General features: G+C 40.4%; 1 protein-coding gene across 2 annotated transcripts in view; it reads left to right on the top strand.

Moving 5' to 3' along the window:
- Positions 1-27,173, top strand: part of Kiaa0586 (KIAA0586 ortholog) — a 92,505-nt gene that overhangs the window by 41,526 nt on the left and 23,806 nt on the right. For both annotated transcript variants that reach the window (XM_057782985.1, XM_057782984.1), the window contains 10 exons: positions 963-1,156; positions 2,118-2,236; positions 4,950-5,149; positions 6,851-7,007; positions 7,877-8,096; positions 8,847-9,100; positions 10,382-10,458; positions 10,621-10,743; positions 11,957-12,128; positions 26,351-26,502. In XM_057782985.1, the coding sequence (XP_057638968.1) occupies positions 963-1,156; positions 2,118-2,236; positions 4,950-5,149; positions 6,851-7,007; positions 7,877-8,096; positions 8,847-9,100; positions 10,382-10,458; positions 10,621-10,743; positions 11,957-12,128; positions 26,351-26,502 (1,668 nt within the window). The remainder of the gene's footprint in view (positions 1-962; positions 1,157-2,117; positions 2,237-4,949; positions 5,150-6,850; positions 7,008-7,876; positions 8,097-8,846; positions 9,101-10,381; positions 10,459-10,620; positions 10,744-11,956; positions 12,129-26,350; positions 26,503-27,173) is intronic.

The following is a 27,173-nucleotide window of genomic DNA, read 5'->3' as shown; positions in this document are numbered from 1 at the left end:
TTTTTGAGATGCTTAATTAATTATAGAGAAAATTATATGTGTGATTTGGGTCAGAATGATGTGTGAAAGAGAAAGTGGATGGGGTAGAAGGTTCAAGTGGCAAGGTTGACCAGGAGTTAATAGTTGTTGAAGCTGGTGATCAGAGACATGTAATTCATATCATCTACGTATAACGTGTAATAATTAGGCATTATTTTATAAACTTTTAAAGATATGGCATTTTTCATAAGGAAAAGTTGAAAAATTCACAGAGATGACTTTCGGATGTGATACGGTAATGAAAGTAATGCATAAGATTAACTGTATATTTAAATGTAAATTTCAGGTTCTGATAGAATGAAGAAATATTTGGGATTATCAGGTTTTTTGTGATAATTAAGTTCATAAATTTCTGGATATTTCATAATGTTTAATGCTAGAATCCCCAAGTTTTTTAGCTATTGAGTTTATATAGAATGAATATTAAATTTTATTTATTTATTTTGAGACAGGGTTTCTTTGTGGCTTTGGAACCTGTCCTGGAACTAGCTCTTGTAGACCAGGCTGGCCTCGAACTCACAGAGATCCGCCTGCCTCTGCCTCCCGAGTGCTGGGATTAAAGGCGTGTGCCACCACTGCCTGGCCTGAATTTTATTTTTTATGTTGTGTGTATGGTGATGTGGAATCAAACCCAGGGCTTTATACATGGTAGGCAGCTGTTCCACCCCTGAACTACACCCAGAGCCTGAACACAGTTTAAAAAACACAAACCATGTGAATGCATTTTCTCCAGTGTCATGTATGATTGATGTCTGTGCTGTGTAGTGTGTATGCTATATTTAACGTCTTATCACTTAAGTGGAAAGGTCATTGGCTGGTTTGTGAATGTTGGTTAATTCATACAGCTGAGTTCTTTGCCTATGCTTGGCACTCATGTTGAGCAGATGTATGAATATAATACTTGGTTTTTATGATGTTACCAGGAAGAGGAACAGCGTGATGAAATTCCCGAGTGCTCTGCCCCGGTGCTGGAGTTTAACAGAAGCGTTAAGGTCGTTCCTACAGAATACAATGGTCCTTCATTTCCTCCGGTGGTCTCTACTTTTCATCCCACTACTGATATTTTGGATAAAGTAATTGAGAGGAAAGAAACATTGGAAAATAGTTTAATTCAGTGGTAAGTTTCTAATCCTATTGGCACTCATAGAATCAGAATAGCAGATATAAATGGACGTGGCTTAGAGGAGTACTCAGTAAGAATGAAAGATGGGGTACTGGTGTGTAAATAAAGCAAGAGACACAGTATAAACCTAGTGTATCACACCTTAATATAAGTTTGCACCAAACAAGTGTTTGAAATATATATCAGGTTATTAAGTGTACTTATCTCTGAATCTAGTATTATGAGTGAACCTTACCAATTTTTAAAAACAATTCATTTTCTGAATTTTCCACAATGAAATCAATCATTTCTATAACAATAATTTTTACTGTGCCTGTTAATGGTCCTAAGCAATGAATTGGAAGGAATCTCCTAGTTTTCCCTTTTCTTTCCCTCTTCCTACCAGTGACCTTGGAAATAACATTTTTCTTCTTTTTCAAGGAAAAGAACCCTCCTGGAAAAGTTTCTGCCCTGCCTTGCGATCTGTTTGTGTTTCATTGAGAAGAGAACAGGACTTTTTCTAGCATTTTTAAGATAAAATCACTTCATTCTAATTAACTCACAAGTAGAAACATTCCATGGCTAGTTTAAGGATGCTGTGTAAGCCCTTGCCCCGTCCCAAACTCTGCTCAGTGAACTTCATGGAGCTTTGATCTGGTGTGACTGTATGTGTGTTCTCTGGGTGAGACGCACACTTTCAAGTGCAAAGTACACTGGATGATCATCGACCCAAATCTTAGAGTTAACTTGGGGCTTGCAGGTAGCTTTCTGTCAGGCTAGTATGAAAGCTCTAAGTCTGTTTCATAGTCTGTCCCCCAGGAGGGCTTCCCATGCTTGTTTTTTTCCTTCCAGGTGTAACTATCAGATGGCTGCTTTCCCGTGGCTGTGCTGTGAGCACAGCTTATTCTTAAAGGGGACGATAGCTAACATTTTATACTTTTAACCAATTTAGGTGTATTTAACTTTATACTTCTAGGGTAGAACAAGAAATAATGTCAAGAATTATCTCTGGGCTCTTTCCGCTGCAGCAGCAAGCCAGACTTGATGCCAGTGTTTCCATTAGTGAGGCAAGCGAGCCATCAGCTTCTGACATTGGTACGTGAAATGGACCTGTTGTCATTGTTGCTATTAAAAGATAAAGCCTTTATTTATTTTTTTGTGGATTTCTGTGTCCTGGTGGTCACCTGGATCCTTGCTGTCTTATTTTCTGCTTCTCTGTGGATGACATTAGTATGTCTTTCTCCTCTTATTACATATTGCAGCTTTTGGGTTGCTAAACCATTCTCCATATATATATATATATATATATATATATATGTGTAAGTTATATAAATATATTATGTAAATATAGTCATTATATATTTTTGTGGAGAAACAATAGAATACTGTGTGAGTGCATGAGTGTATGCATGCCCAGGCCAGAGATAGCTTTTGCAATTCAGTTCTCTCTTGCACAGTAAGTTCTAGGAGTAACTCAGGTCATCAGCTTCAGGGGCAGTTCCTTTCTTTCCGGCCCCTATTTTATTTTTCTCATTGCTGCAGTCAAGTACCTAACAGAGGGAAACTTAGAGAGGCAGGATTTGTTTTGGCTGGTGGTTTGAGAGGGTAGAAGTTCCTTGTGGTGGTAAAGACATGCAATGGGAACATGAAGTGACCGGTCACGTTACATCCTCAGGAAGCATAGGAGACGTAAATGCGTCATACTCAGTTCCTTCGTCTTTTGAATGCAGTCCAGAGCCCTAGTCCATGGGATGGTGCTGCCCATTAAGTGAGTGTTTTTCTCCTACTCAAGCCTCTCTGGAAATGTCCTCACAGACATGTCTAGAGGTGTGTCTCCTAGGTGATTCCAAAATGCACCAAGTTGACAAGATTAATCATCAAAATCCATTTATAATAGGTATCAGAGTTTATTCTAGTCTTACATACCGTCCTCACTCACTAGACTATAAACCATTCAGTATTATAGACGCTGCTTCTTCAGTGCCTTGTCTTTACTGGTAACCCCATAAGGGCTTAAGCATTCACTGAATGGCTCAGTGAGCCTTTCTTTAAGCTCATGCCATTCCTCTGCCTCTCCCTCTTGCATCTCTTTGACTCTTCTGATTCTTCTTTTCCACTTTCCTTCTACCCCACAATTTGTCTTTTTTTCCCTCCCTACCCCCCACCCACTCAACTCTCTGTCCTTTCTTTCTCTCTTTAGAACACAGACAGGCAAACAAACAAACCAGAATTGGGGGCGGGGAGGGAATAAAAAGAAAACCTCTAGTTCAGGTGCGGGATCACAAAACTGCACGCTGTTCCTCAAGCTTCTCTAACAGTGCCTGGGAGTTAAAGGGCAGGCTGTAAAGGAAGAATCGGCTAATCCAAGATTGGAAAAACAGGAATAAAAAAAATGTTTTTAAAAAGAACACCTGCTGCACACAAATTAAGGTGGACAAACACACTATACATTTTAAAAGTTAACATAATGTCAAGCTAAATAAAAGTCAGCCAACAACAACAAAAATGTTATGTAATACTCATGTATGAAAGTCTTCAAGAGATTAAAATCCAGTAACAGAAAGGCAAATCACAGTTGTTGGGGCCACTGCGCATGGGTAGAGCCTGGGAACTGTCTGCAAAGCAGCTCAAGGATATTTTGGTATTGACAGAAACGCATAGCTACTTTAAAACTCGTCAAACTGCATATGTAGAACTGGCGACTCTAAGGCAACTAAATTACCATTTACAAAGACTGATGTCTTCATTTTATATGTGTGTGTGTGTGTGTATTTTTTCTTTTAAAGAGGCTTCTAAAGTAGTGTATTTTCATTTGACCCCTCAAATGCACTCAGTGTTAGTTGTCCCTCCCCATATTCCCTCTCCTACTACCCCTTCTTCCCTCCCCGCTCCTGTTTAATCCTCCTGCTGCTTCTCCACACCGTATTTTCTATTTCCCCTTCCTCAGGAGACCCTCCCCTCCTCCCTAACCCTTTACTATACTAACCTCTGCAATGACATGGATTATAGCATGCCTACCAAAGGCTTTAAAGCTGAACCTGCTAACACAGAGACCCATACTGGACAATGTGCAGAGTGAGAGACTGGAATACTCAGTCCTAAGTGAGACACATTCATCAAACTCTCAGGGCTCAGAGAACATTTAAACTCACAAAAGCCATGATAGCATACACAGGGCCTGCAGATTCAAGCCAGACCAGATCCCGAATGAGAAGGGAAAGTCAACACAAACTCTCAGCCCTAACCAAGAAGCTATCTACAAGTGTGCAAAAGAAAAATGAGTTTCCTCTAGTGGAGTCTCACTGAGTACACAAACCACACTTTAGGGGAGACTCCAACCCCAGCAGTAGAGGACTAATACAAAAAGAACTCAATGGTACTTCTATAGACTTTCTGTGTTATATTGCTTGGTTTGAGCTTTTTGGTCTTACTGATCTTTTATTTGTATATCATGATTTCTGACTTTGTGTTTTTATGGATTTTGTTTTAGTGTGTGTGTTTCTTGTGCTTTTTCATTGTTTTCAGCTGAGGACGTTAGCACAGATGTGACCTTCATTAATTTCTGCAGTGGGGGAAGAAGTCATATTAAACTTACTTGTTTATTAAACCAAGTTTGTTGCTTTGTTGAAAGAGGATGCTTATTTACGCTGTTATCTGTCCTTCTGAGGCAAGTAGACTTGCTTCTCTTCTTATCTTTGCTTTTCCTCCTGTCCTCATCACCCATAGATCAGCGTCTCTAAACTGTAAGAATGAAGGTTTGGCTGGTAAGCCATGTTTCTTGGCGTTATTTGAAGTTCTTGTTTCTCAGTTGTAGGGACAAGCAGTGGAGCACTCCAGCTTTTTGTTGATGCCGGGGTTCCTGTGAATTCAGACATGATCAGCCATTTTGTGGATGAAGCACTTGCTGAGACCATTGCTGTCATGTTAGGTGACAGAGAGGCAAAGAAGCAAGGGCCTGTTGCCACAAGTGTTTCTGGTGATCCTTCAACAAATGAAACTAACGGGCCGGTAGGAACGACTTTACCTCCTTTTGTGACTTAAGAATTGTGGGGAAATTTTTTAGACATTATTTAAGAGCAAGTGTATATGTGTGTATCTGCTTGAGATAGGGTCTTACCCTATAGTCCAAGCTGGCTTGGAGCTCTGTATTCCGGGGTGGCCACAAGATCATGATTATTCTCCTACTTCAGCCTCCTAAATGCTAGTATTATACGTGGGAGCCATTTCAACTGCATAAAAAGATACGTTTTAAACTTCCTGTTGTAAGATCGTAAATTGTAGCTGGGTAGTTGTGATGCACACCTTTAATCGCAGCACTCAGCAGAAGCAGGTAGATCCCTGAGTTTGAGGCCAGCCTGGTCTACCGAGTGAATTATAGTACAGCTAAGGCTACACAAAGAAACCCTATCTCAGAAAACAACGCAAAAATAAAAAGAGATCATGGAATGCAATAAAATCTTATTCCTTGTTTGTGTAATTAACATTTCCCCTAGCATATAATTATTTTATTTTTGAGATTGGGTTTCTTTTAGCCCAAGCTGGCCTTAAAGTCTCTATGCAGCTTAAGATGACCTTGAACTGGGTTTAGGAATGAGCAATCACACTCAACATTTTTTTTTTTAAGAAATTTTAAAATCTGCAGAAAAGTTACATGTGTGATACAGTAACCATTTTTTCCCCTGTCTTTACTTACATTTCACAGTTGATGGCAGTTGAACATATTTCTAAAATCTGTCTCTATATCTGCCCTATATTAAAAAATTATTTTATTATTTTAAATGTATGAGTGTTTTTTTCTGCACGTATGTCTGCCACTTGTGTGAAGTTCCCACAGAAACCAGAAGGTGGCATCAGATCTCCTGGAAACGGACAGTTTTGAGCTTCCATGTGGGTGCTGGGCGAACTGCTAAGTCATCTCTCCAGCCCCCTATTATATTTAAAAACATTCAGAAGTTGAGGATATATGACTCTACCTTAAAACCACTGGCAGTATTTACTAAGAAAGTTTCTTTGTTTTTTTATTATTTCAGTAAACATACAAAAATAATGGGTTATAACATTTCACACATATGTTGTTTGCTTCTCTCATGTCCTCTGCCTCCCTTCCTCTCTTTGTCCTCCTCTCTTACACAGCGTGTGATAGGTGATAGATGTATGCGCTGTAGTAACTCGATGCTCAGAGTGAGACTTTCTAGCCCGGTCCCCGTGCACCTCCCTTCCTTCACTGCGCTGCACATGTTTTCATGGCAGTGATTAAGACAGTTTGGAAAAACAAGTATAAACAGGGAGTGTATAGTTGTTGAGAATAAAGGCTTTTGGGAAAACTTGAACTGACACCTCAACTCTGTATTTTATTTAGCCTTTCCTATACAATAGAGATACTTTTAGAGTTTAAAAATCCCCTAAATTTTTAATTTTAGTTTTAGGAGTTTTTTATTTTTTAGGAGATGAGGTTTTATTATATTGCCCAGGCTGGCCTCTGACTCTTGAATCTGGTTAATCCTCCTTGTTTCTTTCAGGGCAGAGTTACTTCAATTGCCCAAGAGTATTACACTGGCAACTAAATACTTAAGAACCAGAGAACTTTTAAGCTCCTATGTTATTGTTACTTTACCCATCGCTTAAATTCTGTGTGGTCTATGATTGAGTTCATGTTATTGCTTGGGTGATTATAAACATAGTGTGTCTTGTCTCACTAAATTATCTTAGGTAAGAGTTTGCACTCCAGCAGCTACACCACAGCCTACTCCTCCATGCTCACCACCGCCTCCTCAGGAGCCCGTGTTAGTAAAGACTCCAGATTCTTCTCCCTGTGACTCAGATCAGGATGTGACTTCCCCTCTTAAAGAGATATGTGCTGAAAAAGGTAGAAACCTTGTTTCCTTAAAAAACATTGGTTTGTGTGTGTGTGCACACACGCACACCATGGTACGTGTGTGGAGGTCAGGGGAGAACTTTGTGAAGCTGGTTTTCTCACTCACCGTTATATGGGACCATGACTAAAGAACTCTGGGTGTCAGCCAGGTGCTTCACTTGCTGAAGCATCTTGTCTGCACCTAAAAATTCTGTAATTCAGTTTTACTTTTGGCAACTATAGTTTTTGATTAGGAAATACTGTTTCTTGCAAGGAAACTAAGGAATTGGTTGTCACTTGACTATCTATGTAGCTGTCACAGAATGCCATACACTAGGGAATTTATACGTTAAAGAGGTTTTTTTTGTTTGTTTTCTTAAAATTTAGGAGTCTGTGAAGTCAGGCCAAGGGGCTGCCTCTGATGAGAGCCCCCTTGCTATATCATGAATGGCAAAAAAGCATTCTAATAGCAGCCAGAGAGCCTGCAAGCTGAGGTCTTATTTCTCATGGAACTGCTAATCCCATGTCGGGCTCATATACTCCTGGGTAGCTCACAAGGGGTCTTGCTGCACACCGCAACGTGTGGATTGAGGATTAAGTTTCTAACTTGAATTTGCAGGGGAGGCATTCATTCCTCTCTATTGTTTCTGAAAATATGTAATCTAATAACTGCTTAGACTGCTTTCAGTGTATGGCAGTTCTAAAAATGCCATCCTTTCAAGGTTTTACTTTTTATACCTTAACAATTTTAGAAATTTTATTAAAGGCCATTATTGTTGTCATTGTTATGATTGCCATTATTTCAATGCCAGAGGTTATCTGGAACAATAAGTCACCTTACTAGAAAGCTGCTTACTGAGTTGTTTCTTTTTTATCTTCAGGAAGTGATGTACCTGCCGTCACACTTGTTAGTACCCCAGTGGTTACCCCGGTTACCACACCTCCCCCAGCAGCAGCACTTACCCCAACTTTGTCTGAAATTTCGATTGACAAGTTGAAGTTATCAAGCCCTGAACTTCCCAAGCCATGGGACAGTGGAGACCTGCCGCTGGATGAAGAGAATCCCAACTCTGTTGAAGAACTTGTTCACCCGAGAGCTATGTAAGCGCCAGCACACCCTTGTTGTTCTGCAGCCCTGCCAGTCCTCTCTGCACACTCAACTCCTGCATGTAAAGTGGATAAGAAGGCCTGGGGGATGGCTTGTTAGGAAATCCAGGCTGGTCTGGAATTTTCTGGAACAACTGAGGTTGTTACTAAATTGCTAATCCTCCTGGTTTGGCCTTCTTAGTGCTGGGAAGACAGGCTGTTGCCACCATTCATGGTTTTCATCTATTCTTTAGGAAAAAAACAAATTGTATAGAATATAAATATTTTTAAATTAAATTTATTCGAGGCAGGTGGATCTCTGTGAGTTCAAGGCCAGCCTGGTCTACAAAGGGAGTTCCAGGACAGGCTCCAAAGCTACAGAGAAACCCTGTCTCGAAAAACCTAAAAAAAAAAAAAAAAAATTTAAATTTATTCATACTGTCTCATCTTTGCAAAAGGCTTAGGTAAGTAAGAGTAAACTGTCAGATTACTAATGAAATACAAAATAATTTCTCTAGTGTAGATCATCAATTAATGTTTATATTACTAAATATCACATAAATTTCCTTTGTGGCTAGTGCAGCTTTCAAGGTGGCCCCTAATTAAAGCACAACACCTTCGGAAAAATAACTTGTTGATTAGTTATAATAGTGTAGATCGTATAAATACTTTGCTAAAAGAAACAGTTAAGTCTGTTTTTGTATATGTGAATGGATGTAGACATTCAGTGAACTTGTAATTGAAAACGTGCCTTTATCTTGTTAGTGTAATGTCTGTGGCCAAAGATGAAGAACCTGGGAGTGTCGACTTCCCTGCTCAGCCTGCACCACTAGAGCCTGCTCCCTTAACCCCACTTCCTGAGGGCACCAAGGCCCCTTCTCCTCGGCAGATACCGAGTTCTGGCTCATCAACACTGGAGAACTCTTTGAGCATTAGTGCCACTGAGACAGAAACTCTGGACAGACATATCTCTGAAGGGGAGATCTTACTTAACTGTGGCCAGAACTTGGCTAACAAGAGTAAGTTAACATACAGTAATTGATTTTGTTGGTTACATTATAGTAATTTCCCTAGTGATAACTTCTGTTAAAAATGTTTTTCTTAACTTTCAAGTTTTAGCATGGCATAGTAGAAAGAAGAACTGCTCTTTGAGCTTGGTTAACTTTTCTGGGCTCTGACTTTGAAGAATAAAATCTTCCTCAGAATTCTTTCCTTTTAGAATTAATTTGAAAATAGCTTGAGATATATTCTATCAGCCTGTTTTTTTCTCTGCATACGTAGACACACAAATACATACTTATGTGTGTATATGTACCTTTATATAGGATCATGCTGTGTATATTATTATAAAACCTGAACTTTTTACCAAGTAATGTGTGGTAAGCATATCTCAACATCAGCACATGGGTCATGTCTTTTTCCAGTGGGGTGTGATCTATCCAAGTAATGCTTTAGTGAAGGGGTTCATATGGATAGCTTCCGTGTTCTGGACTACATACCAGGCTGTAATGGCCGCTGTTGCACGTAGCTTCCGTAACCCATGTCTGCAAGTGGAATTGCTGAGGCAGGATTGCCTCCTTCAAGTTAGCAATGCGCTGTCAGTGTGCTTCCTGGAAAGATTAACCGCTTTTAGTGTTATTCACTATTCAGTGTGTTTAACAGCCTGTCGAGGTGCCTATTTCTCAGTGTCATAGCTGCTGTGCTGCTTGCAGTCACTTTAAAATTCTGGCCTGGGGCTCAGTGCCTGAGAGCACTTGCTGCCCTGCTGGAGGATCTCTGTTCAGTTCCCAGCACCCATATGCTGGCTCACACCTAGTTTGTAACTCTAGTTCCAGGGGCTCAGATGCCGTCTTCTGGCCTTCATGGTACCAACCATGTACACGATGCACAGGCCTACATGCAGGGAGAACACTCATACACATAAAATGATAACTAAAAATTAAATTAAAAAACAATTCTGAGCCAGGCATGGTGGCACACGCCTTTAATTCCAGCATGTGGGAGGCTGAGTTCAAGGCCAACCTAGTCCACAGAGTGAGTTCCAGGACAGCCAGAGAAGCCCTGTCTTAAAAATAGACAAACAAACAAACAAAAACCCCCAACAAAAACAAAAACAACTTTGACAGAGTAGGTGAAATAAAAAGATGTGTAGGTGAGTAATTTATTTAATAATGACCTAAATATGAATTTTACCAGTTTTTCTGCTGAACTATAAGTTCAAATATAACGTTCTGTGCTTTCTGGCCAGATTACTTAGTAAATGTCTTCTGTTTTTCTAAATCACTCTGCTTTGCTTCAAGTCTTAGGAAATGGGGACTTGCACCTGATGAATGTAAACGACAGCCTATCCAGCACTCTGCACGATGCCCTTGACATGGTAAGGAAGAACTGACTGCAGCTGTGCTCTCGGTGGCTATGTGAAAATAAGATCATCTTTTGAAAGATACTGGTGTCATTTCTTCCTACAGTTTTATTAGTCATAATTGAGAAAAGTATAACTGTTTAATAGCCTCTTCTGATGTCCTTGTGTTTGCTCTAGGAAGACGACCCTCCCAGCGAAGGACAGGTGATTAGGAGGCCCCACCAAAGGCTTCATCCAAATGCGATTCTTTGGCTTTTTACTAAGCGAGAGCAGGAGTTACTAGTTTCACAGCAAGCAGAGGTAATGTTCAGCCATAAAGGTGTTGGTTCGTTTGCCTAGATATAAATATAGGGGGAAATTAAATACCTAAATTAAAAAAAAAATTTTTGGAAACAGGGTTTCTCTGGTAACAGCCCTGGCTGTCCTGGAACTCACTTGGTAGAGCAGGCTGGCCTTGAACTCACAGAGCTCCTCCTGCCTCTGCCTCCTGAGTGCTGGGATTAAAGGTGTGCACCACCACTGCTCTGCTAATGTTTTCTCACTTTTCAGCATGTTGAGCCAGCCACGACCAGGCATGTGACTATAGTCTTAGCTCTCAGAAAGCTAAGGCAGGATGATTTGGGGTCTGAGAATAGAATAGAATACATAGCAAGACCCTACCTCAAAAAGAAAGAAAAATAGTTATTTGTATAGATATAGATAGAATCTTTTTGGTAGTTGAGGCATATTATTCCCGTCAAGTAACATAAAGTCCCCACTAGCAGTTTTAAGCAATTTTAATTCAAAAGAAATGAGAAGTATACTTTTTATTCCAATTTAAGCTGTTCAAACAATGTATAATGGGTACCAGTATTTAATATTTTAAGTTTTCTTAGATATTATTTCTGTTTAATTGGAGCTTGAAAACCAATAATAATAGTCAGTGCTTGCCACACAAGCATGAGGGCCTGAACTTAGATTTCCCACAGCCAGTAAAAAGGTGGGATGGGGATGGTGGCGTGCACCTCAATACCAGCTCTGGAAATGCAGACACAAGAGGATCCCTGGGGCTTCCTGGTCAGCCACTCTACACAATGGGGTGAACTATGGGTTCAATGAGAGATTAAATGTTTAAGAAAGACACATGCTGTTGACTTCTGGCCTCTACACACACAGGCATATATGTGTGTGTGCAGCCCCACCCCACCCCATCTACATATACACACATGGGGAAACACACACACACAGTACTGTATGCCTGATTAAACTTTTGTTTGAAAAAATGTTTACATTTATTTATTGTATATGTGAGCCTGTGGACCCAGGGCTCGAAATTGAGGTCATCAGACTTGCAATCATTCTTACTTGCTGAGCCATCTTACCGCTCCTTAAACCACCTTCTTAGACTTCCCTTTCATGTACCTTAAATGTGACATTATAAGCACTTATGTATTTTGTATCATGATATTTTAAAAGTATTTCCTTCTTTGACTGTTTAATACAATGGCTTTAGCAATTTTTCTCATTTTGTAAGGACTTGGATAACAGTGTGGGCGAGCTTAGTGAGGGACAAAGGCTCGTGTTGACAGCCGCGGAGGACATCTTAGCGGGAGCGTCTGTCTGTGTGCTGCAGCCCACTCCAACTGCAGAGCCTTCCGATCGGCGAGCAGACCCTGGGATGTTACTGCAGCCTGACATGGCCGCAGGTACACACGACAGAGTTCTTTCTTAATGCTTCTGTAACTTTTACCTTGAATCCTGTTTCAGGTTCTTCTTCTCATGCTGATGGCTATAGTGTGTTTTACATTATAATCTATAGTCATGTCCTTTATCTGAATTGAGAAATTCAGCTTTTTTTTAATGGAGGCTTGAAGATTTATTTATTAAAGGTAGTAACTTTTCTATGATACACATTTTCCTGAACATGATTTATATGTTTTTGTTAGTATATGCACCATTGGGAAGGATATGAGATAGTTTTTATATATATACAAATGCTTAAAAAAATTTAATGCAGGTGTACTATTTTTTTTTTTTTTTTTTTTTTTGGTTTTTTGAGACAGGGTTTCTCTGTAGCATTGTTGCCCGTCTCGGAACTAGCTCTTGTAGACCAGGCTGGCCTCGAACTCCCAGAGATCCGCCTGCCTCTGCCTCCCGAGTGCTGGGATTAAAGGCGTGCGCCATGACCGCCGGGCCAGGTGTACTATTTTAATGTATAATAGAAAATGTAAGCAGCCCCTCAGAACCAGCAGTCCTGTGTAGGACAAAGTTGAATGAGATCATACTGCTGTAGAAATTACTCTTTATGCTGTGTGAGTTTCCAGATGCAGTGTTCAGTGCATTTGCGCTATCTTAGAGAGTAACTGGAATTTCTGTTTTTAGCCCTTTGGAAATTACTAGCCTTAGTTAATTTCTATTGTCTGTGGTAGCTGTAGCCTATAAAGTAAACATGTATATTTTAGCAAACACTGAACCTTTGCTCCTAGGAGAAATAGAGGGTTGGATTCTAGCAAGCCTCTTGCATAACCTGGTTTCATGTATATTTCTGTTCGAAGACATTGTATTTCATTTATGTTGTTGATTCCTTACATCACAGCCAGTAGCACAGTAACTCATGCCTGAAGGAAGTATCTCTAACACACACATCTCCATAGGCATGACAGAACCTCATTATGCTCAGGAACATTGGACAGTAATTATTTTTTAAAATGGCTTGGGTGCCATTCTAAGTAGCTGTGTGTGTGTGTGTGTGTGTGTGTGTGTGTGCGCGCGCGTGTGTGTATCTGTGTTTGTGTGCCTGTCTCTCTCACACGCACACACACATGAATGGGGATGGAGGAGAGATGGAGAGGAGAGAGAGTGAACAGAGAATGTGAACACTTGGCATTAAACTGACTGCCAAGGTCACCTTTTACAGTGCCAGAGCGAAAGTGCCTAGGCAGAGTGGGGAACTGGATGCTGGGTTGGGTCAGCTTTTTACCACAAATCGACCATAAAGTTTCTATAAATATTAATCTTTAATTAGAAATATGTTTCTGTAAATGGGTAACTTTGCAGATGGAAATTGGCCACTTAATTGAGCTCTGTATGTTCTTTGTTTCTGACTTTTTCAGGCTCATTACTACATTCTGTGTAAGGTTGGTGCAGAATGAATTGAGGTTTCAGGTTGAATTTTAAGCCACTGTAACTGGACTCAAACTTATCAAATAGGGATCATTATAGTCAGTACAATTTTTGTCAACAAAAAATAGATTTGCTTATTGCTATAAAAAAATGTATGCTTCACAGTTTGACAAAATCTTGGAAACTATTTTCTGCGTTCCACTGGAAGTACTTATCCTGCTAACAGTTCTGTGGGCATGTTAGCTAGTGAGAAAGAGGTGAGTTTGGTCTTGAGGCAAAACTTGGTAGCTAATTTCATCAAACCCAGTTTGTTCACCTTTTGAAGCACCGGCTGTAGGGCTGGCGGTTGGATGTGGTCATGGAGAACACACTGATGGAAGAATTGGACCTCTCTGACAACACTGCTCTCAGGCATCTCACGGTTTTCCGCATCTCTGTTTGCTGAGCATACTTCTCAGATGTAATGGTTTCCTGGGATTCAGAACGCGGTCATGGGTAGATTGGCAGCAGACAGTACTCAGGATCCCTGTTTACGTGCAAGGTTAGCTTTGGGAAGCGTTTGGGCTTCTCAGTCCAACCATTGAGTTGACGGTTTCATATACAGCCCAGCTTTTGTTTCATGTCACAGTCCAGTCAAGAAATGGTTGTTAGTGCTGCGTGGGGTGACGGGTGGAAGCTGGGACGTGTGGTTGTTAACTAAGCCTTTAGCCATCTGAGGAGGGCCTGCTTCGCTGAGTTTTTTCACCTTTCCAACTCAATGCTCAGTGACCATTTAGTCTACATGGAATTCTTGCCAACTTCTAGTCTAGTTGTAAGAACATTACATCAGCTTTGGTAATTAATCATTGTCAGATTCCCATGACCAGGCCCCTCCCCTCCTCATCTTCAGGCCCCTCACCTGAAGAACATCTTGACACACCTCTGCCTTATATGCTGATTAGCAGTTCCTGGGCCAAACACAGTGTTAACGCTGGTAGTTCTCTACACTGCTTTGTCACCTGTTCTGAAGCAGAGTAAGGAAATTACTTCAATTTGCCTCTTTTCCAAAATGATTTTTACATTATAAAATAAATATAAAGTAGGCAGCAAAAAAGGTATGACTCACAAGTATAAGCATTAAAATGATGTAGAACATGACCATATTTAAGAATGTATTTCAGTATCAAAGAGAGATCTCATCAATACAAAAAATTTTACTCTTTATGCCAACTTAAATGCAGCACTAGGAGTACAGCCTTGCTGAGCTTACATGAGAGCGTTTGTGAGTGTTTAGAGTTGGCGTCATACTGAGTAAGAGCCTTCGTTGTTCAGAAGTGAAGGAGAGTCAAGGCTGAAATTTCTAGCAGGATACGCATAAAATTGCAGCTGTTTACCATTTTGTGCATATGGTGAGAGTATTACACTACACACTTTCAGGTCAGTATACAGCATAAATGTGACGCGGAGTTCACTGTGCGGAGTGTAGTAACAGAGTGGACTCTAGGGGGCGCTCATAGATCACCTGAGACACTAGGAAGCCCGCTCTTGTAGACTAAAATCTATGGGTTTACAGCCCTTCTTTATCTCTGTAGTAATGACCAAAGGGTCACCTGTGGTATAGTAAATAATTTTTGTATTAATGAAAACATGTTTTTAGAAAAATCCTAGTCATTTGATAATGATTAAATTATCTTTTTGAGACAGAGGTAATTATTATCAAAAGGCAAACTTAAGAATAGGATGGATTGTGTATAACTTGAATATTTGTTAGTATGATTAAAATTTTATTGTTTATCTATATGTGTATGTGTTCATGTGTGTGTACATGAGCATGTGTTCACACCTTTAGATGACGACTTCCAGGCTTGATTCTCTCCTATCATGTGGGTCTCAGGAATTGAACTTAGATCATCAGAATTGCCACCCAGTGCCTTCATCCACTAAACTATCTCAGTGGCCGTTTAGTATGATTGAACAGACTGTTCTGGATATACAGTCTTCTGAAGCATGCAGGAACTGAAAATAGTACACATACTTTATCCTTGCTATCATCCATAAAATATAAACATTGCTTTAGAAAATATTTTGAATATATTTCAGAAATCATAACATCAGAATGCTCCTTTATTGGCAGTTCATAAGGACAATTTTTAATAATGACTAGTGTGTTAGAAAATCTTTTTTATTTATTTAAAACTTTTATTAGTTTGCAAAGAATTAGGTTTCATTATACCATTTTAAAACAAAATTTAAATTTCTTTTTCCATATATATATGGAGAGAGAGAGGTGATGTATACACAGTTACCAGAAAAGATTGTCTGATCCTCTCAAACTGGAGTTACACTTGGTTAAGCTCCTGATGTGGGTGCTAGAAGCTAAGCCAGAGTCCTCTGGAAGAGCAGTACATGTTCTTAACCACTGAACAATTTCTTTAGCTTCTGATTTTCAACAGTAGGTTTATTGTATTGTTTTAACCATAGCAAGCAATGTTGCATAAGGTTGAATATGTGTGTATGTGTGAATGTGTGCTTGTGTGTGTGCATACAAACATACTTACATATGTGAGTATATTTGGAAGAGGCAGTATAGCTGAGTGGTTGAGAGCTTGGGTTTTTAGAATTTCAGAAATGGATTTTAATTCAACTCTGTGGTCCTTGTTCAAGTAACTTAATGCCTCTGATTTTTTCCCATTTTAAAATTTAATTTTAGCATACAAAGTAGTAGATTTCACTTTTGTGTTTCCACACACAGATCGTGCAGTGTTCTTATTCGTCCCTCCCCACCCACTCACCTTTTCCCATCTTCCTAATTCCTGATGGTGTCCTTCTGCCCCGCCAGATAGTTGCCTTTTCTTCCCGTCACGTGCATCCCGTTTCCCCTTCTTCCTCCTGTCCTGTCTCCAGACACCTCTGCTCTAGTCACACATGCGCACAGAAGTGAAATGAGATATCTGTCTGTCTGAGTCTTGGTTAGCTTATTTTCCTTAGCACAGTGATCTCAAGTTCCATCCATTTTCCTACAAATGTCACTTTTTTTCTCTACAGCTGAATAAAATTCTGTCGTGTCTCTGTACATTCCTTTTAATCTATCCATCTCTCAATAGATATTTAGGGTTGCTTGTCTTGACTTATAAACAGTACATCAGTAAACGGGGATGTGCGTGTGTCCTGTGGCCGTGCTACTTAAGAGTCTTTTGTGGTTTCTGCGGTCCTGTAGGAATTTTGTCTTTAGCTTCTGAGAAAGCTCCTCCTGACTTCACAGCGACTAAGGATTTTCTTCACATTTTCTAGCATTTGTTGTCTTTCTCTCTAATAATAGCCAGGCTGATTGGGGTAAAATCTCAAGCAGTTTTTAATTGCGTTTTCCTAGAAGGTAGGAATATTAAACACTATTTTGAATATTTATTGACTTTGTGGTTCTGTTTAAAAATTGTTATCTGTGTGTATAGAGAGATGTGTATGTGTGTATGCCATGTGCTCCCCCAACGGAAGTGTCTGTGTGGAGACCTGAGGTTGATGCTGATGTCATCTGTTATCAGTCTTCACCTGTTTGTTGAGATCATGCCTCTTACTGAGCTTGGCGCTCACCAACTGGCTTGACTGTCCAAAAGTCCTTAGGATTTGCCTGTCTCTATCTTGGCAGCACTGTGGGTACAGACACAGTGGCATGCCTGGATTTTACATGTGTGCTGAAGATCTGCACACAGTTCCTCCTGCTTGCATAGCGAGCATTGTCCCTACTGAGCCATCTCCCAGCCCTGGTGCCTCTTCTTTTAAGAGCTGCCTGTTGATTACTTCGTTATTGTTATAACAATAACATTATAATTAATAATAATAAAATTATTAAATTTTTAGCATTTTATTTGTGCAGTTTTTTATATTTTAGGTATTAATCTTCTGTTTGATATGTAGGTAGATATTTTTCCCATTTTGTAAGCTGCCTCCTCGTTCTGTTGGTGGTTTCTTCATTGTGTAGAAACTGTTTGAGTCATGTAATCTCATTTGTTTATTCTCATAATGATTTCCTCTGTTGCCATAGGAATTCTGTCTACAAAGTTTGTGCCTGTGACTATTAAAGGCATGGTTCCCTCTAGCAGTTGAAGAGATTCAGGCCTTATAGTAGAGTGTTTCATCCGTTTGTAATTGACTTTTGTACAGGAACATGGATACAGTTTCATTCTTTTACAAGTAGATACCCAGTTTTTCCAACACTTTGTTAAAGAGACTATCTTTTTTCTAATGATTGTTTTTGTCAAGGATTAGGTGGTTGTAGTTGTGTGGCTTTATTTCCGAGTTCTCTTTATTTCATTGGTCAGTGTCTTAGTCGTGTGTCTTGCTGCTGCGATAAAATATCTTCCCAAAGCAACCTAAGGAAGAAGGCGTTGATTTTGCTTACAGTTCAAAGGGGAGGGTCCCATCTGTAGGTGGGAGGAGTGGGAGGTAGATGCTGACAGAGAGCCCAGTAGACAGGACGATGAATGCTGGGGTGCAGCTTGCTTTCTTCTTTGAATCAGTCTGGGACCTCTGCCCATGGGATGCTTAAGGCCGCTCCTCGTCTGGGTTCACCTGTCTAGATAGTTCCTCAGGCATGCTCAGAGGCTCGTTTTCTGAGTAACTTTAGATCCTGCCAAGCTGACAGTGTTGGCTGTCACAGTTCTTCATTGTATGAACTTGATCCCACTTCAGTTACCTTTAGCAATGACTTTCCCCCTTTGTCACCATAGATGCGTGACCATTTTATAATAAATTTATTTACTATGGAAAGTCTTCGTTGTTTTTAGTAATTACAACCTTGTTTAAAAATCCAGGAGGGAATAATTGGGACAATAGTAAGTAATGATCAGACCAAAGCAAGACCAAAACCCAGCAGGGAAAGTATCAAGTACTGCAGCTCCATGTCCAGCTTTGGTGACCTGTGATACAATTTTGGGGGCTCCAAAGGACTTAGGTAGCCCCTTCCCTACTCCTCCATCTCTGTTAACTGCAGCATACCATATCCTTTCCTCAGGTCAACTTTATTCAGTGTCTGGAGTTTTCCTTGTCAGGTATCCCTTGGTCCTAGTGGATTTTGGTCCTGGTATTTCCAACATCCTGGGTTCTCCATTGAAAATTGGGTTTTACTTTTGCAGTTTTATATCAGACTTTCGCCACACGCTGCTTTGTCTCAGGGCTTTCCGACTCAAGTCAGGCCTCCACGAGCCTCTTAATCTAGTTTTTCCTGCCTGCAAAACCAGTGATGCTGCTACCAACTTGTGCTGCCAGCTTGGGAGGAGGCTGAGCCCTCAGACCTCAGTTACACCAGCTCCTGTGTGTGGACCCTGGGGAAACACTTCTAGGCTTTCAAGGAGCAAAGGAACTGCCGCAGCAGCAGTCTGCTTCAGGTTAGGCGCTCCTCTTTCAATGAATTAGCATTGCTCACAAAGGGAGCTTTCACTGACTGGAGTCTTGCCCTCAGGACACCTTTTCTGTTGTGGTAGAACAAAATTGCAGGCTTCCTTAAGGCTGCTATCATTTGAGCAGTTAGAGCTGCTTTCAAATCTTTGTCTGTCAGGTTCACTTGCTCCTACTAGTTTCCTTGTGAAACACACACTTTCCGCTTAGCTCTTGGATCCCTCACATAGACCTAGGTGAGAGCAGTTAAAATAGTTGCCACACCACAGCCTGAATGTCTTGGAATTTCCTATGCCAAACAAATGAGTCCTTTACATTTAAATTCAACCCCACTCAGGTCCTTAGGATCCAGATGCAGCCAAAGTCTTTGCCAGAGCGGGACAGGAGTGCTGTTAACCCAGTTTCCAGCAAGAGTCCCCATTCCTCTCTGAAGCCTCATAAACTTCCGCTGTTTGTGTTTCTCTTGTTAGCGTGTCTTCTGGGCCTACCAGAATGGCCTGTTACCCCTCTGCTTACAGTACTCTAGGCTGTGATAGCCCACCCACCACTGGCAACCCTTCCACCATCTTCCCTTAGAGCAATTCCAGAGCCCCAAGAACCACGTGATCAGCCCACTTCTCAGTACCATCCTGTTGCTGTGACAGAAGCAACTTAAGGGAGAAAGCATTTATTTTGGGCATGTTATCATGTGTTACCATAGACATCATAGAGGGAGGGCATGACAGACAGCAGGGATGTGAGAGAGACCACATTTGTTTCGGCTCAGAGATCAAGGGCACAGACGTCATAGAAGGGAAGGCCTGACAGTGTGCATGAAGCTACTGACCCCTGGGATCCACAGTCAGGAAGCAGAGAGTGATGGGTGATGCTGCTTAGCTTGCTTTGTCCTTTTCAGTGAGTCCAGAACTGCAGCGTGGATGGTAGTGGCCCTCTCATGTGTGTCTTCCCGCTGCAGGTAATCGTGATTCCTCACCTACATGCCCAAAGGCTGTCTCCTGGGTGATTCTATGCCTTATTTAATCGACAGTGTTAACCATCACAGTCTATACCCCGCCTCACTAAACTTTATTTTAATGGCTCTTAAAATCCTCAGACACGTGTTTGGTCAAGTTGCTTCTATTAAAATGTACTAGTTATAAAAATTAATAACTTGGAGGGCCATAAAACAAAACATTCTCCCTTTTGAGTGTGGGATTTTACTATGCCTTATTATTAACCTAATACTGAACTTAAATGGCCAACTGAGACAAATAGTCCTGAGACCATCCATGCAGGTGTAATGATAAAACTCATTTAGTTTTTTGAGCATTCTGGGAAGATGTGGTGACTTTGAAACCTTCAGGAGCCTTCTTCTCTTCCTTCCCTGTGACCTTGATAAACACAACATCTGATTCATATGAGTAGCAAAATGAGCCAAAAGAGGAAGTCAGAGACACTCTGAAAACACAATGCTGTCCTGGAACTATATTCGCCGTGGCAGCTTCACCGAATAGGATAGTGAGGGTATCTTCTGACGTCCTGCTGGAAGATCATCAGTCTTCCTTGCGGCTTAGCAAATCAGCCTGCTGTGTAAGTCTGCGACCGTCTAGTTCAGGGGCATTGCCAGCTTTGATTTGGCCTGAATCATTCAGGATAATCACCTGAGCAGTGAAGCCAGCTGCGTCCATTGTGGGACATTTTTGCTGTTGCTACAGAGGAACATCTTGGACAGACATATTCTTGACATTGACACCTACCAGGAAGAGCCTCAGGTACATTTCCGTAGACTTTATATTTTAATTGTGACATTGACTAGAGCAAGGTTAACCACCAAACAGGTATGATAACACTCGTCTCCACTTGGCCCACGGCAGCAGTACCAATACCACCAATGTTATAGACAGCTAGGAGAGCGAGGCAGGTGCAAAGGCTTGTCATTTGGGCAAATTGATGGTAGGAAACATCCCAAAGTGCTTGTGTGCGCGTGCGTGTGCGCACACACACATATATCTGTATGAGGGTGTTTAGTACCCTGGAACTGGAGTTATAAACAGTTGTGACCTGCCATGTGGGTACTGGGAATTGAACCCAGGTTCTCTGGAAGAACAGCCAGTGTGCTCTGAACTGCTGAGCCATCTCTCCAGCCCTGGTCATTGCTGTCTTTATGAGTGACTTTGCATCCTTGACTTACGGCATGTTAGCACTTTTTACACAGATGCTGCCATGCCAGGTTCATAAACAGTTCTCTTTAAAACTTGTTTTCATTGTTTTATGTGTATAGGTGTTTTGCAACATATATGTCAGTGTACCATATGTGTGCTTGTTGCCTACAGTGGCCAGAAGAGGGCATCACATTCCCTGGAACTGGAGTTATGGATGGTTGTGAGCTGCCATTGGGTTCTAGGTCGTTAACAACTGAGCCATCTCTCCAAGCCATCATAGCCAAGCTTCATTTTTTTAAATTTTATTTTATTTTTATTTTATATACATTGGTGTTTTGACATGGGTGTCAGATCCTCTACCACTGGAGTTATAAATAGTTGTGAGCCATCATGTAGGTGCTGAGAATTGAACTCAGGACCTCTGCAAGAGCAGTCAGTGCTCTTAACCACTGAGCCATCTTTCCAGCCCATAGCCAAGTTTATTAATATAGGTACTGACTTCTTAACATTTTTTTCATATCTCTTCTGACTATAGGGTGGCTCAATGGAATCCATTTTATTAGTAGCAACAATTATTTCTTTTATACCAGCATTTAAACCAAAGGGCATGCTCATGAATTTTCCATTTTTGGAGAGCCAACTTCAAATTCAGCAATATCCACAGCAGTCATCTGCCAGCATGGTCAGCCCAGAAAGGCCTATAAAGGCTGTGTCATGGCGCATGGATATGATCCTTGCTGGGCTAAGTCCCAGGGAGATGGTACTCATGATTCACTTTCAAGACCCAGGTAATCTTAAAGGAGCTCTTTCTGCTTGGTAGCACACCCCTCAGTTCTTTTAGTGGTTCTTTTGTTTCTCGTCTCATTTATAGGTCAATGGCCAGTCATGGCAATCTTGCTTGGCATGTGCCCAGTGATAATGATGATGATGTTCTGTTCCTTTTCTTTTCTTTTTTTCTGTTCCTTTTCTATTTTATGCTCAATTCAATGGGATTTTCATAACACTTGCATTCTAGTGACAAACTATTGTGGAAAAGCGCATGTCAGTTTTTGTTGCTAATGTGAGCCAGGGCAGAGATTAGCTCAATGAACAATATATAGAATTGAACAGAAAGTTGGCTATTTGGCAGAATAAACAAGATTGGTAGTACCCTAGCCAGACTAACCAAAAGAGAGCAAGAAGACCCACACTAGTAAATATTAGAGGTGAGATGAGAATGTCCAACAAATTCCAGCAAGTCCTGTGACTCATAGGGAATAATTTAAAAAATGTATCCCCCAGCTGGGCATGGTAGTGCACACTTTTGATACCAGCTCTCAGGAGGCAGAGGCAGGTGGATTGCTATGACTTTGAGTCCAGCCTGGTCTATATCATGAGTTCCAGGACAGCCAGAGCTATGCAGTGAAAGACCCTGCCCTCCAACTGAAAACTAAAAGAAATGAATAGATTCCTAGGTAACTATGACATCAAAATTAAATCAAGAAGGTACAAACAACTATTCCTCTCATAATTGATTCTCCCCTGTGCTTCTGTGATTGAGATTGCTATCTTTTCTGTACATAGCATTCCTTTAAGAATCCTATAGTACTGGCTTGGTGGTCATGAGCTATCTTAGTTTGTGCTCATCTTGAAATAACCCCCCCTTTTCTTTTCCTCTATCAGTTTTAAAAAATAAACTTGCTACATATAGCATCATGGTTGGCAGTTATTTAGTTTCAGGACTTACGAGCTATCAGATTAAGTTTGTTGAGACAGTTTGGCAGGTAAAAGATACTTGCAGCCCAGCCTGATGATCTGTACCTCAAAACTCACCTCGTGGAAAGAAGGAGCCAGTTCCCTCAGTGGTCCCCTGGCCTCACACAGGCACCAGGGCATGGATTCCCCTCCCCCCAACACACACTAAATAAGTAAATACGTGTTTTAAAAAGAAAGAAGAGCTCTCCGGGTGTTAGGGTCGCTGATGAAAGAGCCAATGTTCTGATGTTTCTGCCTTTGTAGGTGGGTTGGTGTTTTTCTCTTAATACCTCCTCTCTCTTCCCCCCTCCCCACCTCTTCTCTTGCACGTGCGCTATGTGTTTTTGGCATTTTGAGTATAATATATTGTAGAGAAGTTCTTTTCTGGTCATGTCTTTTTAGTATTTTAATGCCTTTTGGGTTTGGATTTACATTTCCTCAGCTTTGGGGAAATGTCACTGACCACATTCTCTAGTGTGTCCTCTGAATCTGTAAGTTTGCTCTCTTGCTCAGACCCCAGAGTTCTTAGATGCAGTGCTCCTACAGGGTTTCCCCTTATTGATATTTGAACACGGTAATTTCTTGAGTTCTCCATCCTGATACTGTTTCCATATGCTTGGTTCAGTAATGCTTTCTACTGGGCTTTTCATTAGATTCATTGGTTCACCCTGCCCCCCAGAAAATTTGTTTATTTACATGAATACTCTGTCTGCATGTACACCTGAATGCCTGTAGAGGGCATCAGATCCCATTATAAGTAGTTATGAGCCACCATATGGGTGCTAGGAATTGAACTCAGGACTCTGGAAGAGCAGCCAGTGCTCTTAACCACTGAACCATCTCTCCAGTTCCTGGGCCTGGCTGTGTGTGTTCATTTTTAACATTTCTGGTTTTTGTTGTTGTTTGGTTGTTTGGTTGATTTTTTTTTTTTTTAACATCTCATTTTCCTTGCTGAAGTTTTGTATTGCCAATTTTCTCCTCTGATTTACCGACCTTTTTTTCCTTTGTGTTGCTGACTTTCCAGTTTAGATTTTGGGTTGGATTTTTCTACTTGTTTGTAGCCTCTTTATGAATATCATAGATTTATTATAAGTGGAAATTCCACATCTGGCCTCGTGGAATTTTTGACTTTCAGTAAGATTTCATAGTTGTCTTCATATAGATTCTACTAATTTTGTTAATATTTTATAGTTTTGATAATGATAGTATAATGTTATAATGAAAAGAAAAGCTAATGGCTTTGAATATTTATAGTGTCCAGTCATGGCACCAAAGACTCTTATTAATTCTCATAGTTATTTTAGGAATACCAATACTTTTTGTTCTGTTAGTCTAGTAGACTAGAATCTTTGGTATTTATTATATCATCAGCAGAAAAGCCATTTTTAATATTTTTCTTTCAGCATTAAATATGCTAATTCTCAGTTATATTTTGCTTTGTGCAAAGCCCATTAAAAACTTGATTTAACATAAAAACTTGAATTAACATAAAACATCAATCAGAGAGTGATTATCTGTTATGTCTAGGAAATTGTCAGCTGTTTAATTCCAGTGAAGGTGATTGCCTTTAACATGAAAATGTCTATGCTGTCATTAGAATATTTCATTTTAAACAATTTAGTTCATGAATAACTCTTAAAGTCTTTCATATTGATTAAATGAATTATGCTATATTTAAAAGATAGGCATTAATAAGAAAAACAAAATTTTCTTAGAAATATTTGTGGAAGGAGCTGGCTGGCTCAGTCTGTGAAATGCTTGCCCTGAAAGCATGAGAGCTGGGATGAGCACACACAGAAAACTAGCATGAGGCTAGAGAGATGGCTTAGTGTCCAAGCTACTTGCTGCTCTTGCAGAAGACCTGGGTTTGCTTCCCAGCATTCTTGCCTCTGGGTACCAGATATGCACATGGAGCACTACATACATGCAGGCCTCTGTGAATGCACATAAAATTTTAAAAACTTTTTTCTTTTTTTTCTTTTTTTCTTTTTTTTTTTTTTTGTGGGGGAAGTATGATGCCAAGGATGGTGGGATGCACTTGTAATCTCAATATTGGGGCAATAGCAGGATCTCTTCCGACTTGTTGATCAGCTAAAGTAGCATAATTCTTCAGACCAAAGGGAATCTTATAGGAGACTGACAGCATTTCAAGGATGGAGACCTGAAGTGGTCCTCCAGCTTCTACACAGTCAAGCACACACGAGTATGTGATCATTATACACATATGCACCTGTGTAGACATGAGCATATATGTATTAAAAATATTTTGGGAAGAATATGAAATATGAAGTCTAAAATTAGAAGTTGCTATCTTTAAATCTTTGTTGCTTCTTAGCTTCTAGATAACTCATTGAAGAAGTGCTGTATGTGAGACCCTTGGCATATAAAGGACAACACAGGCTACAGTGGTGTCACTTTTTAGAGATTTTTCTGTTCTTTTTACTGATTTGATTGAGGTGACATTTAGATTAGAAAAGAGGAATGTGGTCATTTGAAGAAAAATACTACAAAACAGAGCTGATTGATAGCCTTTTCTAGCCAGGAATTGCCTAGTACTTTAGTATTGCTGTTTTTCCAGTGACATGTATTCATTATACATACTATTAGATTTTGTAAGAACTTTTTTTGTTTGTTTGTTTGTTTTGGTTTTTCAAGACAAGGTTCTCTGTGTAACCCATCTAGCTGTCCCGTTTGTAAACCAGGCTGGCCTCAAACTCGCAGAGATCCACCTGCCTCTGCTCCCAAGAGCTGGGATTACAGGCCTGTGCCGCCACCACCTGACTTTCATAAGAACATTTTTATAACTATATAAAATTATTATACTATATAATGTAGTTTTTGTCAGTTTGACACAGTCTAGAATTATCTGAGGAGGGAGTCTCAGTGAAAGATTATCTAGATTAGATGTGGCTGTGGGCGCTTATCTGGGTCACTGGAAGGCCCACCCACTGTGGGAGACCCCAGTCTCTGGATGGGTCCTTCTGGGTGGTGTGAGAATGGAGAAGGCAAGCTGTTCATTGCTCTTGACTGTGCGTCCTGTGACTCGTGCTTCCCATTCCTGCCCCCTGACCTCCCCACAGGGACTGACTGCTGCCTGGCACTGTGAGCCAAGTAAGCCCTTTCTCCCTTAAGTTGCCTTTTTCACAGCAGCAGGAAATGAAGCTAGGACGCCCTCTGTCCTCCCTTTGTCACCCTTCCTCCTGTTATCCCGTTCTGGGCAAGACCACCTTTTAAATGAAAAGTGTCATGTTGAGTCTGACTTTTTAGTGATAGAAAAGGTAAGTGGGAATGTTGTGAGCTGTGGGGGAGGGATGGACTGCATGGGTGATGTTGATTGGCTCTTACTTGGAATACTCCATAGATCTGTTTGAACATAGCTCATTTTTACATTCTCTGTGGGTTTTGGCTTTAATATAAATACAAACTTAATACCAGGCATGCAGTGAGGTTTACTGCTGTTTCTGAGTAACGCTTAGGAATACTGGTAACTGTAGTTTGTTGCTTGTTATTTTACTAAGATAACTCTGACAGTTTAACTTTTGTTTCCATGTTTGTTTTAGTTAATGTTTGTGAAGATTCACATGCCAGTCATGGTCCAATGAATATACGGGACTTGGAGTTGCAGCCCTGTCCTAGCTTTGTTCTGCCCGTAACACACACAAGAGCAAAAGGCAATGATGCCGATTCAGGAGCAGCTGAAGACTTTTCTCAGGTACCAAAGCAAGAGCGGTTTTTGCTTTACTTAAAATGAGAATTGTAACTCTGTGAGTTCAAGGCCAGCCTGGTCTACATAGCAAGTTCAAGGCAAACAAAAAAACCAGACTGAGTTCAATCTCTAGAACATTTTTAGGGGGATAGGCGTGGCAGAAGGAGACAGGGTCTTACTATGTAATCTTGACTGGCATGAAGCTCCCTGTGAAGACCAGGCTGGCTGCAAACTCAGAGAAATCCTATCTCTGTATACCGACTGCTGGGATTAAAGGATTAAAGGTGTGCCTCAACATGGTCACCATCTTCTAGAACATTCTTGAAGGAGGAAAATGTCTGACACCTAGTTAAGTTGCTGTTATCATTTATATCTTTGTGACTGTATAAAACCCAGCTCAGTAACTTAAACCTATTAAGTGTTTGATGTTTATAGCTTTAAAATATATAAAGTATAATCCGTGAAAGCATAACAGTTTCATAATGAGTGAAACCAATTGCCCATGAAATCTTCTATATTAAAAAATTATGATGATTGTTCTTGAAAATCTTAATCTAAATAAAAGCTCATGGTAATAAATACGATTTTGTATTCATGATTAGCAATTCATTCTTCATTGTGAATTAATTTATTCAATCAGTATTCATTGCATGGTGTTTTACAATATTGCATGGTAT

Source organism: Chionomys nivalis, chromosome 10, assembly GCF_950005125.1.
Source record: "Chionomys nivalis chromosome 10, mChiNiv1.1, whole genome shotgun sequence".
Taxonomy (NCBI): domain Eukaryota; kingdom Metazoa; phylum Chordata; class Mammalia; order Rodentia; family Cricetidae; genus Chionomys; species Chionomys nivalis.
The sequence above is the reverse complement of the archived record's forward strand: the minus strand, read 5'-3'. Positions and strand labels throughout refer to the sequence as shown.